Below are 19,187 nucleotides of genomic sequence, written 5' to 3'. Positions count from 1 at the left end.
TCAAGTATCTGCAATTTATGACTCATGGCCCGTAGGTACAGAGAAACGCAAGTCATGCTGACTATTGATTACCCAATTTTTACTTCATTGTAAATAGGTACCTACCATTTGTACTTGCATCATTTGTGGCTGTACCTGCGATGCTTGTTATTAAATGTTAGCTATTATTAAGTAATAAGAATAAGGGTCCCATACTTATTTAGACTTTGAATACATTGGGCAACACTGTCAAGTTTCGCCGCGACTTTGAGTTCTCTACGCAATCTTCCCTGTCGCGGGTGCAAGTTATGCTGCCAAAAAGGACAGATTTGACAGCCGCGGGAACGTTGACTCGAGTCGCGGTCAAGTCGCGGTTGTAAGATGTGCTAGAGGTGCAGGGGTATAGTAACATTTGAGAGTACGGCGGTAAACATATTACAATTTTAATATAATTTAGTAGATATTATAATTTTACATAAAACCTTCCCATTTCACTAACACATCTACAAAATCTTTTTTTTTTATAGCCTATAATGTGTCCCACTGCTGGGCAAAGGCCTCCCCTGTTTTCCGCCACTCGTCACATTATATTTTAAAGTTCCGTTTTTTGTTTGATGCTATGACCAACAAGGGCCTTAAACTTCTGTAGGCCCTTTTCGTTGGCCTTTTCATAACCCGGTGCGGTAGACTTTACCAGCTCAAACCACCTGGAATAAAAAAAACTTCCTTTAACTTAATATCGCTACGACCACTAAAGCATTGTTTCAGTAAACTACTTTTAAATAACAAATCGGTACCACATAAAACAACATTCTAGCAGAAAAGTGAGATTTGAGTATTAATTTAAGTCATATCTAAGAAGCAGGTGGAATTTCACTTCTGTTATTCCCTGTAGGAACTCAGACACTAGACGTAGATAGGTAAGTGGACGCCCCGCTTCCAATCGCACATTATACTTTGTATTAATAAAAATGCCTACTGTCTGACAAGCCTGTAAAAAGTCAAAGATTTGGTGGACATGCCGATACCAGAGTATAATAAAGAGTTCTATCGCCACTCCCGCTCCCCGCTGAAAGTGCCGCCCACCCCCTCTCGGTTACCTCACAGTTACCGCCTGTCAAAAATGCGAACAGTCGATCTGTCATATTTCACTCATACAAGCATATTACGCGTTCACCTACACGAGCTAAGATTGTGTGCTGGGAACGCGCCTCTTTCATATATTTGATCACAAGTATCCGAGGTGTGCCGATACTCACTGCTGAACTCGTGGATACGATTCTAAATTAATTCCTACTGCATCTATCGTGGAAACAGTAGCCACCAGGCTCAAATCCGCGAGCGTCAGTGTGTCTCCGACAGCATACTTATGGCCTTTCAGGAACGAGTTGAAGAAATCCAGAGCCTCCTCAAATTTTTGGAATAAGCTCTCATCGGCAGGCTTTCCGGCAAATATTTGGGGATACTGAAAACATGTTCATATAATAAATATCCCACTATAATACGATTCAAGTCAGAACATTCAATTCTAACGATTTGGTAGGTAGGTATAAACTTACAATGAAATTTCCAAATCTAGGATAAAGAGTCCCCATATCGAAGTCCAGTCGTTGATCAATTAATGCCCTGGTAAAAAAAGTGATTACGTAAAAAGTCGATTGAAAACTCTTTATTACGTTCGTGTGTTGGTTTATCGCAAGTTTATCGACACTCGTTTCGAATTTCTTATTTATCGAACTTGTATCATAATGTACTATTATGATATATTATATATTATCTACACTTTAGCATCACAATTTTCAATCAGAGCTGTAAAACGTACTTGGTCTTTATGTCTTCCGGGTACAGCTTCTTGTTATTGTACTTCCTGATTAGGTACCGGCTGATGCTGCGAGACTCCCAGAGCGAAAACCCATCGTCCACCAGCGTCGGTACAGTATGTTGGGGGTTTAACTGAAAAAAAAAAGATGTATCCACTTTTTCACCTTATTACAATGCAATAAGGTGAAAAAGTGGATACATCTCTTTGTAGTCGACCGTACAGTATATTATAGGTACATATGGTAGGTTGGTACTTTTCATCCGCACTACTTATAGTGCGCAAAGTATCTTGTACCTACATTTCTTATCATGATGAAACTTCACAGGGCTATAGGTAAACTAGGTACGTAATGAAAAACGTACAGTCTTACAAATCTTACAATACACCTGCGAAGAGGAAATTCGTAACTCGTATCTCGTATCGATTTAAAGCACTCCTTTCGATCGTGTTTTAATTTATCGCCACTCGTTTCGAACTTCCTCTTTTCCGCACTTGTATCGTAATGTACTATTGTGGGGTTACTTTGTTACTTACTCAGTGGCCCAAAATGGATCTTGGCCTCCAAATAATTACAAAATAAATCGCATGGTTTAGGCGGCAATTTGGCGGCAATTAACAAATTCTCAGTTTATACTGCGTACGATAGATGGCGCTAACATCAGACCTTTAGAAATTCCGGTGTCATGTGCTCACTAGCTTGCAGGTTAAGTTCCTTAAGGTTCAGCTGGATGTCGAGAGCCGCGGCCACCAGGAGGACCGCGCGGCACGGCGCGGAGCCCGCGGTGTAGTACAAGTCCATAGCTGTGAAAACAACATAGTTGTGTACAATAAGTACATACATAGTTTAAACATAGATATCGTGAAATTCAAATTTGACCTGAAGGCATGACTGTACAGTTTGTATAAGCTTGATGTTTAAATAAGCGAGGTGAGGTCTGTACATACATACATAGATACATACATACATACATACAATCACGCCTGTATCCCATAAAGGGGTAGGCAGAACACATGAAACTACTAAAGCTTCAGTGCCACTTTTGGCAAAATAAGGGGTTGAAAGAAAACGAAACTGTGACATTGCAGTGACAGGTTGCCAGCCTCTCGCCTACGCCACAATTTAACCCGTATCCCATAGTCGCCTTCTACGACACCCACGGGAAGAAAGGGGGTGGTGAAATTCTTGACCCGTCATGCACCACGCGGGAAGGTGAGGTCTGTGAGTGTAAAAAATATTAAAGGAATTTCCCGTGTGGTAAAAGGCTATGGGCCGTTCGTGTCGTAAGTCCAATTGTGGTCTGTACCAACGATAATAGAGTGAATAACAATAGAGCTAAACTCTAATCCCCATAGACTGAACGATGGGCTAATTTAACCTGTCACTGCAATATCGCAATGAGGAGGCATGTCACTGTCATTCATATGTGAGAGAGAGAAAGAAATATCTTCTTCTCACTCTCACGTATGAAATTCTTTATCTGTGCAATGGACTAATAAGATGGCGCCATCTGTCATAACCTTCGAGTGTGCCTCCTCATTGGGTTTTCTTGCTAAGAATGGCACGGAAAGGAATAGCACTTGGTATGTGATGTGCTCTACCTACCCCCTTTTGAAGATGAAGAAGAAGTATGTATGTACCTACATGAGGGATATAATCACAATTATTCACAACACAAGTACTTTTAATTTCAGTCTATTTACCTGCGTGTGCATGACATGCTTATTTTAATATCAAACTTATACTTAATATACAAAACGTGCAAAGTAGATAACGTGTTTAAAAATAATTAATTATCTCACCTATAACGCTTGATTTGTTAATAGGTATTGTCAGCTATAAGCAACATTAAATTTAATTTTGAAAGTCAAGATCTTTTATAGTCAAGCCGGGAAGGCGTTATCACTGACTGTGATAAGAAAACTTGATTTTAATTTAAACTTAGGTAGAGTAACAATTAAATGTTAGATAACAATGTTTACTTACTAAGAAGAGAATATAACACTGAATCAATCACTAGCACGGCAATAAAAACAATAAGGTCAATAAGTTTCCGAAGCCGGTTACTGACGTTACCGCAAGGCGGCTAAGCTTGTTGTGTCAGTTAGTGACTTAGTACAGTCAGCAGCAGAAGTTCCGTAACGGGCAAGGTGTTCACAATGATCCTAACACGCTTTATTGTTTTAAAAATAATATCGTGTCAAGTTCATTTTGAACACCTTGCCCGCTACGGAACTTCTGCTGCTGACTGTACATCTATTCGATTGGATGAGATCATTAAGTTCATAGATTACCATCAACAGACACCGACATAAATAAAACTTTTCTTTTTCAATCTAACTGCGAGGTCGTCACAAGTACTGGTATGGTATCGACCGTGCGTGATGATAAGTTACCCAGTTGTAGGAAGGTATAAAATTGTTTATTTGCTTTAATACTATTTATGTTTTCACAGCTCATCGCTGCTTTATTATTCATTGTCATAATTATTCTATTGAATATATTTATTAACCACAGACCAACCCCTATAGACATCCATTACAAGACGACTCGCGGTCGCCAGCCTTCCTAGTATTTGCACTGATATAAGCGCGGGCGCTCGCCGTGCCCGATCAGTATCGACCAAGTAACAGACCCGAAAGCAGCGCGTGTTTTTCGCACTAAAAAATTGGAAAAGGGTATTTTGATGCCTTAAAGATGTCCACCTGTAGTGTGGAAAGGTAACAAGAAGCTCAAATTTAAAAACAGACGGCATTACATTCCACAAATAAGTCATATTTATAATTTATTCAGAGCCGGCATAGGTCAACTTACATTGGCCACTTACGCGTCAGTAGAGGGACAGTCATACTTCTGTCCCTTTTCATCTGGCGCGACTGCCCGCCGTCCTTGAAACGGCCAATCACAGCGCGCTTAACACATTCCCCGCCCGCTCCTCGCACCCCAAACACTGGTGACTCGTATCGCGAACAAAATATACAAGATTTCTACTCTATAGGAGGTTCTCTGTGTTATTAACTAACTACCTATTAATATTTAACCAAAACAAAATGATTTGTCTAGTAGGAAAGTAATCTGTTTTTGAGACACCTAGCGGACGCACACGGAACTAGTGAAAGATTTTTAATGTCAACAATATTTAAAGTGCGCAGTAATTATTTGTTTATACATTTTTTATGTATTTTAGTAAAAATGTACACTTTGTTTATATCAAAACAAAACCACCGCGTAGACATAAATTTCTAAATCGAATTAAATAACTACAATACGGACTAAGGTTTCACAGCTGTGAAACGTCAAGTTGACAGAACGTCTACATTCTACAACGCCAATATTGGAGTCATCTTCAACTTTCTTTTTTTCGTTAAAATCTCCTTTTAGTTGCCTGATGATGTAAATATTGTTAAGTAACATCGAAGTCAGTGATTGTTGCTTCCCGTTCATTTATTTACAATGGGTGATAGCAGTGATTCCGAAGAGTTCTACGATGCCGAAGAGCTCACACCCATTAAAGGTTCTAAGTAAGTAAATTGTTTACACAATCTGCTTTCCTGGAATTGTTCATATAATTGTTTAGGTCTTTAGCTAGTCTAATAATAATACTTGTTACTGATCCCTTAGTTCATAATAAAGATACCTTTTAAACTTGTTTAAAATGCTTTATAGCAGGTGTTTCCAATAACGATATGGGTCGTCCTTGGTTGATCTATCGAATGTTGACAGTCTAATCAATGATGCGTAACTCATTTACATTCAATTCAAAGGTTTATGATTGGGAATTGTGTTTACAACTGATCAAAACATGTACCTACTTCATTGTTTAATAATTTAGAATGCACATACTGAAATTGATGTGCAGTACAAAACAACTAGAGGTTGAACAATTTGTTTTAGTTAATGTGGCACTGGGTGCTATCCAGAGTTACTATTAATGACTTAGTTGTTTCTATAACATATGTTTTATTAAAATCACTAAGGATTGTTAGGGGGAGTGATAAATAACTACTCAGGGACTTTCTTACATGGATAAAGTTGCCATACAGCTTCTTACAAAGGTATGTTTGAATAAAGATACAAGCTTATGGTAAGGAACACATTGAGAAGTTTTGCCGCGGTCTCATGTACAGTCAACCAATTTGAACCCTAGGCCACTGTAGAACTATGTCATAGTGACATTATAAATCAGATTGTAAGAAACCTCTTATTGCTTGTCATTTTGACATGGTTGTAGAGTGGCCTAGGGTTCCAATTGGTTGACTATACTTACAGAATTTTTAATGTTTAAAACAACAATATTTTGTTTGATAAACATAATTAATATTATCACCTCAATTGCTGCCCAAGACCTCTCCTATTTCACATGTGGCGTCACTACCAACTACATTTTTATTTAATAATTAGTCCTTAGAAAACATAATATTCTACTCAGAGCCACAACTAAATAAAACCTATTTTTTTTTTACTTGTAAACACCTGTTATCTACATTCTAGGAGAGCATCACTATGCAGGAACATAAGCCTCACAGACAGTTCCAAAGACAAGGAGAAGGATAAACCAGCGGTAAAGACTGACTGTACACTGGTGGAGGCACCAAGTATAGCTCCAAGCATTTCCACTGCAGAAGTCGCCCCTCCGGATAATGACCAGAACACTGTTAAAAGTGTAAGTATTTAAAACAATATTGGTTAGGAAATCAATAGTGGTGTATCAAAATATAAAACACTAGATGAGTACAGGGTGTGATACAGGAGTGATGTAAATACAAAACTCATCATCCTCCTTGCATTATCCCGGCATTTGCCACCTCTCATGGGAGCCTGTGGTCCGCATTGACAACTAATCCCAAGATTTGGCATAGACACTAGTTTTACGAAAGCAACTGCCATCTTACCTTCCAACCTGAAGGGTAACTAGGCCTTATTGGAATTAGTCCTTTTTCGTCACAATGTTTTTCTTCACCGAAAAGCGACTGGCAATACGCAATACGTGACATTTCGCACATAAGTTCAGAAAAACTCATTGGTACGAGCTGGGGTTCGAACCCACCACCACCTCCGGATCGATAGTCGCACCCTCTTACCGCTAGTCCACCAGCGCTTTTGTAAAACAATTTTTTGTTTTTACGATTTATTAAACTATGAAAAAAAAAGTAATTACAACATTGCCTAACCTGTTACAAAGTGGCTTTGACTGTAGTTTGCAATTTTAATGGAAAATAAGGTTTTGAGCTTCTAATCCATTTCAGCTTGAAGTCAGTAACAGGCGGCAAGTTGCGTAGGATATACATTTCCAACAGGTAATTTTATCTTGTTTTTCATGTGGAATAAAATTTATACTAGGTGGTGCAAGGGCGTCGGCGGTTCCAGGAGCTACGGCGCTGCATGCAGACAGATGAGGATGACGACACGGTTGACGCCGCTGCCGATCACCACTCCTTCACAGATGTCACACAGCCGTTCAAGTAAGCAACAATCTTAACACCCACTTTATAATTTTTATTGAATTTATTATATCGCGGACATATCGCCGAAATTAGGGAGAGCAGATGTGATTGCGTGCCTGACAAATCCAGACTGGTTTTGTTGAAGTACCCACATATTTCAATACACTACATAGTGCTATATGCTATTGCTCAACACCCTGCATGGTCTGATGGTTTCCCCATTTTATTTTGTATTTTTGTTTTAAAGGACTTATTGCAAAAATGAATTCCTCGTCCTTAATTTATCCGAAAATGATATTTTGTATAGTTTTAGAGAAATATGGTTTCAAAGGAAGCGCGGCGGCGCTAGCCTCCTAACTGAAGGGGGCTCTCGATGCCTCCCGGTCTTAATCTACTCAGGGCCACAACAACGACTGTGCCAAGTCTTAGTGCTTAATCAGAAACTGCAGGGTTCCCATACAAGACATTGCAATAGCATCTCCACTAACATGCCTTTCCCTCGGGATAGTCCACTATAAATCACTGATCACTGATAGTTCACTAACACAAATGTTCACTGTTTATATGTTGGAATAAAATGGTTAGTACTTTGCTGTGACTCAATCGCCAAAGGACGTGTGTTCGTGCAATGTTACCTGTAACATTCATGTATTCCATTAAGGTGATTAAGGTAGGTATTCCAAGGGCTCGATAAGTATGGTATTCATAGGACTCATACTTGTACAGGGTAGTTTCTATCTTGTCTTGAAGGTTATGGTCTGCTATTTTATGCTATACCTGATGTCTGACCTCAGCGTCTGTTTGTACGAAGTCCAGACGCCAAGATTGACGTTTGAAGAACACCACACCAATACCTCTTTTTAGTAACTGTTGTGACACGGCGTACCATGTGACACTGTAAGCGGCCGATGGCGTTTTGTAGCGGAAGCGAGACTGATATATTTTTTACAATTGCAGGGTTATAGCACATGACACAATGAGCCTTCAAAGTATGACATCTCTGGGCCGCATTGGAAGGATACTCAGTGGCGCTTCGGATTCACATCGTGAGTATTGTATATGTTTGACTATCTGTCATACAATCACGATTTTATTTGGTCTACAGAAATCAAATGAATTATTTAATTATTGAGCTATTGACAATAGTGTGCTAAATATTCATTTTATTATTGCTACCTATTTGTAAAGACATTTGCTTCAAGACTAGGTACTATAGAATTGTATTAAAATGTGCTGTTTCAGCGAACATTCGCGAAGTGGCACAGGCGTCTGCGCCGCCGCGGGAAACTAACACACCTGAGGAACCTGTGCCAGTGGACAGAACACAGAATGGTAAATTTGTTTCATTATTCCGTTTATTTTCAGACACTTTGGGACAGGCTGGGTAGCAACTACAATGGGGGTACAAAAAAATTGCCAAATAATTAGGCACCCTTGAGCAAGTTTGACTTACTTGAATCTAATCTTGTACAAGTCAAATCATGAATATCACTAGTGAGCTAGAAATTAGGGTAACTCGTATCGAGATTTCAATTCATTGAGCCTCATTGTATAGAGATTTCAATTCATTTTCTGTCGGAAGTCAATAGCGACGCATAAATGCAAAAAGTTGGTAGAGTCTGGAAGCTATCCATACAATAATTTACAGACTACAAAATGTAGCTGGCAAGGCTAGCGACAGGGGAGTGGACTTTTGACGGGTTTAGGTACATGCATAAATTGAGAAATAAAAATTGAGGAACTGTGTTTGAACTTTGCCGCTCGCTGTACACAAAACTTTAACGTATGTTAAAGTAATGGGTAACCAATCCATTGTGCCTAGGTACTTTATAGAATATTTGTTATTTGTTTGTACTTTAACCCTATTAATATTTTCGTTGCCTCTGTTACGTGGTATGATGATAAGATGTAAAATCGGTTGACGGAATTGGGTTCTTTAAAACTCAATAAACGAAACTTTTACATTTCAATAAGTATGTATGTTATATTATAATATCTTATTATCGTACTAAACATATGGCTTGCATTGTACATTTTTGGTGATGGCAGTTCAACGTTAGGTACTTTATGTGATATCTGTCCCAGTACTTGTCGTCGATTTCTTCTGTATCTCAATTACCTGTTCTTATTTTCATGAAATAGATAGCAATAGGTACTCTGTAACATATGTAAATAATTATCTTTATTAGCTATAGGTACGAGATGCTAAAACTAAAACAAGTCAAGTTTTTTTGCCTAAAACCGATAGCATGGTCGCGTGATAAACGATATAACCTCAGGCCGTTCTTTTCGCACTATTTGTAAGTGCAATAGGGATGCCCTGATGTTTTATCATTTATCGCGCGACCATGCTTGCCTGTCAGGTATTTTTCAGTCGCTAATTATTCAGACTTCTAGTTTGTCTTTATTTTTGTCTCTAGTTTAGCTTATGTTTAGTTTATGGGATTAAAAAACGCTTTATTCCGTAATCGTGTCCATACTGTCCATGTGTAAAATGTAATGCTATGCTAACGCATTAACCCTGTGTCAGTGCTAGCGATGGAGCCTGACGTGATCGCCAGTACGAAGGCGAGCAGCGTGAAGCAAGCCGGTAGCGTCGTTACTGCGCCGGCAGGCCCGCTGCCGCCGCCGCGCCGCAAGAAACCCCGTGAGTACTGAGTATTGTGTTAACGTAGTAATATGTTAGCTAGGGACGTTGAAGCTAGAAAGAAAGTGGTTATGAGACAAGAATCGGCCGCGCCGCAAGAAACCCCGTGAGTACTGAGTTCCTACTGTGTTATCGTAGCCCTGTGTCAGCTAGGAACGGACTAGAAAGGGGCGCGGAAGTTAGAAATAAAGCGGTTATGAGGCAAGAATCGGTTCGCCGCTAGATCCGTGTGAGTACTGTTCTGGCGATGGTGTAGACTTGTAACAGTAGCAGTGAACTAAGTTGGTAGTGTAATCACCGCGGCCGCCGGCGCCGCCGCGTTGCAAAAAGGCGCGTGATAAAAACCTTAGTACCTACAACTAGGGATCAAATCAAATTATTTTATTGAATATTTTTTGATTTGTTCTTTTTCCAGTAGTCACACTACTATATATAAATTATAAATTTAAATAGATATCATACACGAAAGAAAAAACGACAAGGCCCACTGGTGGCCGAGCCGGGAATCGAACCCGGGTCTTCAGCTTACGCGGCTAACGTCTTCACCACTAGACCACCCGCCCGCCGTGGTACCCGACGAAATTTCTCTAGTGTATGTTATCTCTGATAAGGCTAGGCGCCTTTTGACCAACTCTAAGGGTGAGCAATTAGTGCTTGCACCTCCTATACGAATCCTTTGCAGGATTACGATATACCTTAGTACCTACTTGACGACGTAGTTCTGAGTCAGTAAGCGATGGGCACGTGGATGCCAACAAGAAGTCTGTTTTAAAAGCAGCGTGATCAATGCAACTACCATAGAAAAAGTCTTTATGTTTTATCTGCAATAAGGACCTTCATATCAAAATTTTCATTGAGATTTCAGTTATAAACGTCCTTATTTGAATTTTATTCTAAATTTGCGCAATTTTATTCACACCAATTTTAACATATTTAAAACTGATATCAATTTAAAATAACTTATTTAAAATTGCAAACGGGACTTAATCGCGTATTTGCTATGTTTTAAACACTAACCTCCGACGTTTCAAGGACGGCATTGTCCCCGTGGTCTCGGAGCAGACTGGCTGAAGTTGACATCAACATCTTCTAGCTGTACGAGTTTTTCGAACTACCCGCACTTGGTCCTGACTACCCACTTGAACAGTTTGTGCACTAGGGATGTCACCTTGTCGACACACAACACTCACGATATTCGGTTTTTCAACCTGCGATATTTGTTTCTTCTTGCATTATGTTAGTGTTTAAAACATAGTAAATACGCGATTAAGTCCCGTTTGCAATTTTAAATATGTGTAAAAATCGTGAAAGTTTGAATCAGTAAAATAACTTAGTTATGCCTTTTAAAGAGTGAAAGAGTCCCAAAGTCCACATTTGTTGCAGGCAAACTGCACGGCTCTCAATCGCTGTCTACAGCCGACGGCGACAATCTCAGCGTGTGCACAAACGATACCGACGACTACCGCTACGAAAGGAGGAAGCTCGATTCCTTGTCGGTCGAGGTGCGTTCATACCAGCTATAACAAAAGGAATTTCCTCCCGCGGACGCTCCGGCTGTGGAATGAGCTCCCTGAGGGTTGTTCAAAAAAGGAGTGTACAAGTTTCTAATGGGTCGGCAACGCGCATGTGACACCCCTTCAGTTGCAGGCGTCCATAGGTTACGATGACCGCTTTCCATCAGGCGGACCGTATACCTATTTTCCACCGACGTGGTATACAAAAAAACAGGTTCCAGAGGCTAACAGCAGCTTTAAGTCGCTGTCAGCGGCGGATGACGACAACCTCATTGTGTGCAGTCTGCACAAACGAAGACTACCGTTGCCAAAAGGAGAGCCAAGCTCGATTCCTTATCGGTCTAGGTGCATATTTAGCAAAAAATCACCTCGTAAGACCGCGACTAATTTCCTTTAATTCGATCGAGTTTTGAACTATTCTAGAAATAAGAGTTCAAAACTCCATTTTAATTTGTACTTATACAAATTGTACCTACTTATGAGAAAAATCAGGTTATTATATCAGATTAATATTTTATCAATTTGACAAAGGTTAATTTGAGATTACTAACCTGTTTATGTCTTGCGGGTATCGGTATTTTTTTTTTTATCGGTATTATTCGTATATGACACACTTTTTTGAACCCTTCTCGAACTTTTGAGAAGTTCTCTTGGTGAATCTGCGTCAATATTTCATCATTTACCTTATTAAGTGCGGTTGTTTCAGCCTCCACTACCTAATTCCGTAAGCCAGTGCATGGCGCTGCCGAGCCCCGCGAGCACCATCGAGTCTCTCACGAGAGAGTTCCAGGATTCGCTAGAACTCTCCACTTCCAAATATGGTGAGATCACTGTTCATTTATATTAATATTAGGAGCTATGTTTTAGATCTAGAATTAAAGCACAAAACGTTTGCAAACTATGCTACTACTAGTATAAGCTTAGCAATAAATAAATTTTAGGATGGGATAGGTGTTGTTTGGCGCTTTGGTAGCTCAGATGGAAGGGCACTGGGCTAGTGATCCAATGGGCGTGGGTTCGTATTACCCCAAACAGTAAATATTGCGACTATAATAGTTAAATAGTTTAAATTCTGCAGACCGGAAGACATGTCTTTAATGTTGCCACGATTTGAAGAACACTTCATCTTTTAACAGTTACAATCCCAAATGACGAACATGAAAATGTGGCAGCTCAATTTGATATACAGTTGTGTGTATAACACCAAAGACATATATGTTTAACCGTATAGACGGTTTATTGGTTATTTGCCAAGAGTGGCCCTGAAACTTAAGTAGTTTCATGTGCTCTGCCTACCCCTTTATGGGATACAGGCGTGATTGTATGTATGTATGTATGTATGTATAGACGGATAAAGTCTAAGAAAAAAACGTACCTCAGAGTCCCAGAGAAAAAGGTACGGTGGCCTAAATGGCGTTACACCTTTGGGGAACGCTCGGCTAGATGGCGCTAATATTAATATTTGACATTATATGACAATATTTAACACATATCAAGCTAACAATATGGGCCAATTTGTCATAACTGAGGTTCAAAAGTTTTAAGCTTGTGTCGAGAGATGGCAGTCTATGCACTGTGATTATACATTTTACTTTGACAGTAACTCTATAATACTCGATCCTATTTGATAACACACACAAACTTTACAAGTCAAAGGTCTCACAAAGTTTATTCTTAATTAATTTGCAGCTCACGACAAGTCCTCAATGAGTCACGAATCGCGCACGTCGTCCCGCAGCAGTACCGGCGCCTCTATGAGGCAGAGGCCTCCCGAGTCCACACTCGACATTAAGGAGGCGGTCAGAGGTACTTCAACTATAAAACAGCCTTATAGTAATAAAACTTAATAGCCATAATGAAACCCTCTCTGCAACGACAAGTCCTCAATGAGTCACGAATCGCGCGCGTCTTCCCGCAGCAGTACCGGCGCCTCTCTGAGGCAGAGGCCTCCCGAGTCCACACTCGACATTAAGGAGGCGGTCAGAGGTACTTCAACTATAAAACAGTCTTATAATAACAAAACTTAATAGCCATAATGAAACCCTCTCTGCAACGACAAATCCTCAATGAGTCACGAATCGCGCACGTCGTCCCGCAGCAGTACCGGCGCCTCTATGAGGCAGAGGCCTCCCGAGTCCACACTCGACATTAAGGAGGCGGTCAGAGGTACTTCAACTATAAAACAGTCTTATAATAACAAAACTTAATAGCCATAATGAAACCCTCTCTGCAACGACAAATCCTCAATGAGTCACGAATCGCGCACGTCGTCCCGCAGCAGTACCGGCGCCTCTATGAGGCAGAGGCCTCCCGAGTCCACACTCGACATTAAGGAGGCGGTCAGAGGTACTTCAACTATAAAACAGTCTTATAATAACAAAACTTAATAGCCATAATGAAACCCTCTCTGCAACGACAAATCCTCAATGAGTCACGAATCGCGCGCGTCGTCCCGTAGCAGTACCGGCGCCTCTATGAGGCAGAGGCCTCCCGAGTCCACACTCGACATTAAGGAGGCGGTCAGAGGTACTTCAACTATAAAACAGTCTTATAATAACAAAACTTAATAGCCATAATGAAACCCTCTTTGCAACGACAAATCCTCAATGAGTCACGAATCGCGCACGTCGTCCCGCAGCAGTACCGGCGCCTCTATGAGGCAGAGGCCTCCCGAGTCCACACTCGACATTAAGGAGGCGGTCAGAGGTACTTCAACTATAAAACAGCCTTATAATAATAAAACTTAATAGCCATAATGAAGCCCTCTCTGCAACGACAAATCCTCAATGAGTCACGAATCGCGCGCGTCGTCCCGTAGCAGTACCGGCGCCTCTATGAGGCAGAGACCTCCCGAGTCCACACTCGACATTAAGGAGGCGGTCAGAGGTACTTCAACTATAAAACAGTCTTATAATAACAAAACTTAATAGCCATAATGAAACCCTCTTTGCAACGACAAATCCTCAATGAGTCACGAATCGCGCGCGTCGTCCCGTAGCAGTACCGGCGCCTCTATGAGGCAGAGGCCTCCCGAGTCCACACTCGACATTAAGGAGGCGGTCAGAGGTACTTCAACTATAAAACAGCGGTAGGTTGGTAATATACTCAATTCGCAGTGATAATTATTTACAATGAATGTGCTCGAAAAGTGCGTTTTTTATAATGCAAAATCGTACGAAATATAGTACTTTTCCGCACTAGTGCTTTTTACTTTTCAGCTTTTGTTCAATTTTGATTAGTCCCATAAAAAACAGTGCGTTAAGTAGAATTTTGCCGCGCTCATCAGTAACATAAAATCAATAGCAAAGCATTGTATGAAACATGTGCGTAAAGATGATTTCCGCACTTGTTGCATAAATAGCTATTGTTGAATCAAAAAACAAGCATCTGGCTTCCTGCATCCTACACACTCAATACTAATCAGAATCAGACAGGAGTCAGTTTAAATGTACCTTGTGATTTTACCATAAGGTTTGTTTCCAGGTGACTACGTGGTGCGACCGGCGGACGATGAACAGCGCTGTGGGTCGCGAACACATAGCGAGGGACGCTCGCAGCTCTCTACAGGACACAGTAGCTTGGGCGGGAACACCAGGTAACATCATGTTCGAACGTGTGTAAACTTTATGAAGTACTTGCTGCTTGCTAACTCTATACCCAAAGTCAAGTTTAGATAACGTCAATGTCAAATGTGAACCCTTACGGCCCGGCCACACATTGGTCTAAGCGCGACAGCGGTGAGCGGCAGCCATACGTGCGAATGAACAGTCCCATCGCTGTGTCTCGCTCCAATGTATGGCTGCCGCTCACCGCTGTCGCGCTTAGACCAATGTCGTGGCCGGGTCGTTAGTCGTGTAAAAGTCAAGCTTAAGCCGCGGGAGGCAAGAGGCATCTGATTTTGAACTTTATCTCAATTGGAATTCGGCTCATGCCTTAAAGGGTTTACTTTCGGTCCCTATTGTTTACAGTCACGTCTCTTAACCCCTCTTATGCTTAGACACGGATCCATGTGTGGGAATTTTATTGGAGAAGAAGGTTCAAAAGTATTGAATACAGGTGTATAGACATTTATGGAGCTAACCGTACTAAATATGTGATTATTTTCAGACGAAGCAACTCAGAGTCGCTGGACGGCGGCCGGCGCCGCTCCGCGGGCGACGAGCAACTCGGCTTGGCGCTGCGGACTCACTCCACGTCGGGACAGCGATTAACAGACATGCAGATACTCGAGCAGGTCACCGTGCTCAACCTGGACACAGGTCAGTGCTGTGTAGTCAGAGGGAGCCACTGTGAGGAGTAGCTCGGCTTGGCGCTGCCGACTCACTCCACGTCGGGACAGCGCTTAACAGACATGCAGATACTCGAGCAGGTCACCGTGCTCAACCTGGACACAGGTCAGTGCTGTGTAGTCAGAGGGAGCCACTGTGAGGAGTAGCTCGGCTTGGCGCTGCCGACTCCACGTCGGGACAGCGCTTAACAGACATGCAGATACTCGAGCAGGTCACCGTGCTCAACCTAGACACAGGTCAGTGCTGTGTAGTCAGAGGGAGACACTGTGAGGAGTAGCTCGGCTTGGCGCTGCGAACTCACTCCACGTCGGGACAGCGATTAACAGACATGCAGATACTCGAGCAGGTCACCGTGCTCAACCTGGACACAGGTCAGTGCTGTGTAGTCAGAGGGAGCCACTGTGAGGAGTAGCTCGGCTTGGCGCTGCGAACTCACTCCACGTCGGGACAGCGATTAACAGACATGCAGATACTCGAGCAGGTCACCGTGCTCAACCTGGACACAGGTCAGTGCTGTGTAGTCAGAGGGAGCCACTGTGAGGAGTAGCTCGGCTTGGCGCTGCCGACTCACTCCACGTCGGGACAGCGCTTAACAGACATGTAGATACTCGAGCAGCTAGGTCACCGTGCTCAACCTGGACACAGGTCAGTGCTGTGTAGTCAGAGGGAGCCACTGTGAGGAGTAGCTCGGCTTGGCGCTGCGAACTCACTCCACGTCGGGACAGCGCTTAACAGACATGCAGATACTCGAGCAGGTCACCGTGCTCAACCTGGACATAGGTCAGTGCTGTGTAGTCAGCGGGAGCCACTGTGAGGAGCAGCTCGGCTTGGCGCTGCCGACTCACTCCACGTCGGGACAGCGCTTAACAGACATGCAGATACTCGAGCAGGTCACCGTGCTCAACCTGGACATAGGTCAGTGCTGTGTAGTCAGAGGGAGCCACTGTGAGGAGCAGCTCGGCTTGGCGCTGTGTACTCACTCCACGTCGGGACAGCGATTAACAGACAAGCAGGTACTCGAACAGGTCACCGTGCTCAACCTAGACATAGGTCAGTGCTGTGTAGTCAGGGGGAGCCACTGTGAGGAGTAGCTCGGCTTGGCGCTGCCGACTCACTCCACGTCGGGACAGCGCTTAACAGACATGCAGATACTCGAGCAGGTCACTGTGCTCAACCTGGACACAGGTCAGTGCTGTGTAGTCAGAGGGAGCCACTGTGAGGAGTATCTCGGCTTGGCGCTGCGGACTCACTCCACGTCGGGACAGCGCTTAACAGACATGCAGATACTCGAGCAGGTCACCGTGCTCAACCTGGACACAGGTCAGTGCTGTGTAGTCAGAGGGAGCCACTGTGAGGAGTAGCTCGGCTTGGCGCTGCCGACTCACTCCACGTCGGGACAGCGCTTAACAGACATGCAGATACTCGAGCAGGTCACCGTGCTCAACCTGGACACAGGTCAGTGCTGTGTAGTCAGAGGGAGCCACTGTGAGGAGTAGCTCGGCTTGGCGCTGCGGACTCACTCCACGTCGGGACAGCGCTTAACAGACATGCAGATACTCGAGCAGGTCACCGTGCTCAACCTGGACACAGGTCAGTGCTGTGTAGTCAGAGGGAGCCACTGTGAGGAGTAGCTCGGCTTGGCGCTGCGGACTCACTCCACGTCGGGACAGCGCTTAACAGACATGCAGATACTCGAGCAGGTCACCGTGCTCAACCTAGACACAGGTCAGTGCTGTGTAGTCAGAGGGAGCCACTGTGAGGAGTAGCTCGGCTTGGCGCTGCGGACTCACTCCACGTCGGGACAGCGCTTAACAGACATGCAGATACTCGAGCAGGTCACCGTGCTCAACCTGGACACAGGTCAGTGCTGTGTAGTCAGAGGGAGCCACTGTGAAGAGTAGCTCGGCTTGGCGCTGCCGACTCACTCCACGTCGGGACAGCGCTTAACAGACATGCAGATACTCGAACAGGTCACCGTGCTCAACCTGGACACAGGTACCGGCCAAGTCTGACTTGAGACAGACAGACAGTTAAATATAGTTTCTGAGTGCTCCTCAGTTGGCGACTTTTTTCTAAGAATCGTTTTTCACTACGCACCAGCTGACTCACTGACTTACTTCATGCAGACGGAATGTAGCTATAATCGGCAAAAAGTGAGTTCACGTAGAACAAGCTGCCCCACGAGTGATTTGCCTTACGAAACTACTTGGTATATCTGTATTGTTTATATACATATGTGCCTATGCCCCGGCCGCATTGCCTTGGACGAGGCAAGTCTCTACCGCCTAATCGAAAGACCGTGGCAATTTGTTCACGAGGCAGCTCGTTCTATCTGTCTACCCGGTAAACTGCTCATCTCAGTCAACCCTTAAGGCTTCGATCAGACTCAAATATTCTTTATAATGTGGATATACGATACAACTCATGACTTTAACTTTAAATTATAACCAACAGGTGAAAGGGTGCCTCTAAGCGTGGCGGAGCACAAAATACCTCAGTGCATCAATCCGCTGAGTCTTCACATCATGAGACTCACGTCGGAGTACATAGGGCGTGCTAATGACGACGAAAATGCGAGGTAACTATGAAAACACATACACAACTTTAGCAGTGGATATAACAATGGGGGCAAACTGTCAAAGGTTTGCATAGATGGTGCTAGCGTAGGCTTTCATTGTCTCTAGGCTAGAGATGCACCGAATATTCGGTTACTATTCGGTATCCGGCCTATTCGGCCCTTATTTTAATACTCGACCGGATACCGGATAGTGACGTACTATCCGGCCGGATACCGGATGTGCTATTTTTGATTGAATGATTTTGGAGTAAACAAATTAAATGTAAAAAAAAAACAGTTACGGTTATTATATTATTTAAAAGCCCTTTATTATTAAAAAAGTTAACATTTAAACAAAAACGGACTCCGCGCGAAGTTCACTACGAAACAAGTCAAAACCTGCACGACGCGCCCGCTCCCTGCTTAAATTGTAGATATTGTAGGTAAAATTCAGCTGTCCGAATATTCGGCGGCCGGCCGGCCGGATACCGAATATTCGGCCGATGGTTAGGCCGAATATTCGGTATCCGGTATCCGGTCAAACAACTATTCGTTGCATCTCTACTCTAGGCTCTTTTGTCATCCAGGCGGTTTAGTATGTACAACTTGCGTTCTCGCGCGTGAGTCCATGCATCAAGCGCGACTTCAAGTATGGACTCGCTCGCGACAGCGCCAGTTATGCTAGACCGCCTGGTCATAACATAAGAAAACAAAAATGTAGAATTTGGAACAGTTTTAGTAATTTGCAGAAAAACATATGCTGGCAATATCTGTAAAATACTTTGACCATTGTATTAGCCCTTGGCATAGAAAAATAATACAAATGGGAATTACACAGTAGGCCTGTTGTTCACTTTTCTGTTTCTACGCAAAGTCACTAATACAGATTATTTAATTGTTTGGCACTTGAGTAGTTTCATGTGCTCTGCCTACCCCT

At 42.9% G+C, this 19,187-nt stretch overlaps 2 protein-coding genes across 8 annotated transcripts in view; one reads left to right on the top strand and one right to left on the bottom strand.

Moving 5' to 3' along the window:
* Window positions 1-503: 503 nt before the first annotated feature.
* On the bottom strand, window positions 504-3,980 carry LOC125237673 (glutathione S-transferase 1-like). Of its 2 annotated transcripts, none has more exons than XM_048144815.1 (6): window positions 3,786-3,980; window positions 2,466-2,602; window positions 1,802-1,932; window positions 1,539-1,605; window positions 1,239-1,444; window positions 504-686 (listed from the first exon to the last, which is right to left on the bottom strand). In XM_048144815.1, the coding sequence occupies exons 2-6, from the start codon at window positions 2,598-2,600 to the stop codon at window positions 572-574; spliced, it is 654 nt and encodes a 217-aa protein (XP_048000772.1). In that variant the 5' UTR covers window positions 2,601-2,602; window positions 3,786-3,980; the 3' UTR covers window positions 504-571. The 2 variants fall into 2 exon arrangements, with proteins under 2 accessions (XP_048000772.1, XP_048000778.1); XM_048144821.1 differs by lacking the exon at window positions 3,786-3,980 and adding an exon at window positions 3,602-3,747.
* Window positions 3,981-5,131: 1,151 nt separating this feature from the next.
* LOC125235865 (WD repeat-containing protein 44) overlaps window positions 5,132-19,187 on the top strand; it is a 36,087-nt gene continuing 22,031 nt past the window's right edge. For 4 of the 6 annotated variants that reach the window (XM_048142524.1, XM_048142516.1, XM_048142501.1 and 1 more), the window contains exons 1-12: window positions 5,132-5,320; window positions 6,291-6,462; window positions 7,140-7,261; window positions 8,201-8,289; window positions 8,486-8,575; window positions 9,774-9,890; window positions 11,274-11,392; window positions 12,111-12,225; window positions 13,094-13,210; window positions 14,888-14,999; window positions 15,512-15,663; window positions 18,148-18,271. In XM_048142524.1, the coding sequence (XP_047998481.1) occupies window positions 5,253-5,320; window positions 6,291-6,462; window positions 7,140-7,261; window positions 8,201-8,289; window positions 8,486-8,575; window positions 9,774-9,890; window positions 11,274-11,392; window positions 12,111-12,225; window positions 13,094-13,210; window positions 14,888-14,999; window positions 15,512-15,663; window positions 18,148-18,271 (1,397 nt within the window). In that variant the 5' untranslated portion in view covers window positions 5,132-5,252. Of the gene's footprint in view, window positions 5,321-6,290; window positions 6,463-7,139; window positions 7,262-8,200; window positions 8,290-8,485; window positions 8,576-9,773; window positions 9,891-9,976; window positions 9,997-11,273; window positions 11,393-12,110; window positions 12,226-13,093; window positions 13,211-14,887; window positions 15,000-15,511; window positions 15,664-18,147; window positions 18,272-19,187 lie in introns of all 6 variants that reach the window. The other 2 variants (XM_048142493.1, XM_048142509.1) reach the window with 2 other exon arrangements.

Source organism: Leguminivora glycinivorella, chromosome 2, assembly GCF_023078275.1.
Source record: "Leguminivora glycinivorella isolate SPB_JAAS2020 chromosome 2, LegGlyc_1.1, whole genome shotgun sequence".
Taxonomy (NCBI): domain Eukaryota; kingdom Metazoa; phylum Arthropoda; class Insecta; order Lepidoptera; family Tortricidae; genus Leguminivora; species Leguminivora glycinivorella.
This window is presented reverse-complemented; position numbering and strand designations above follow the sequence as displayed.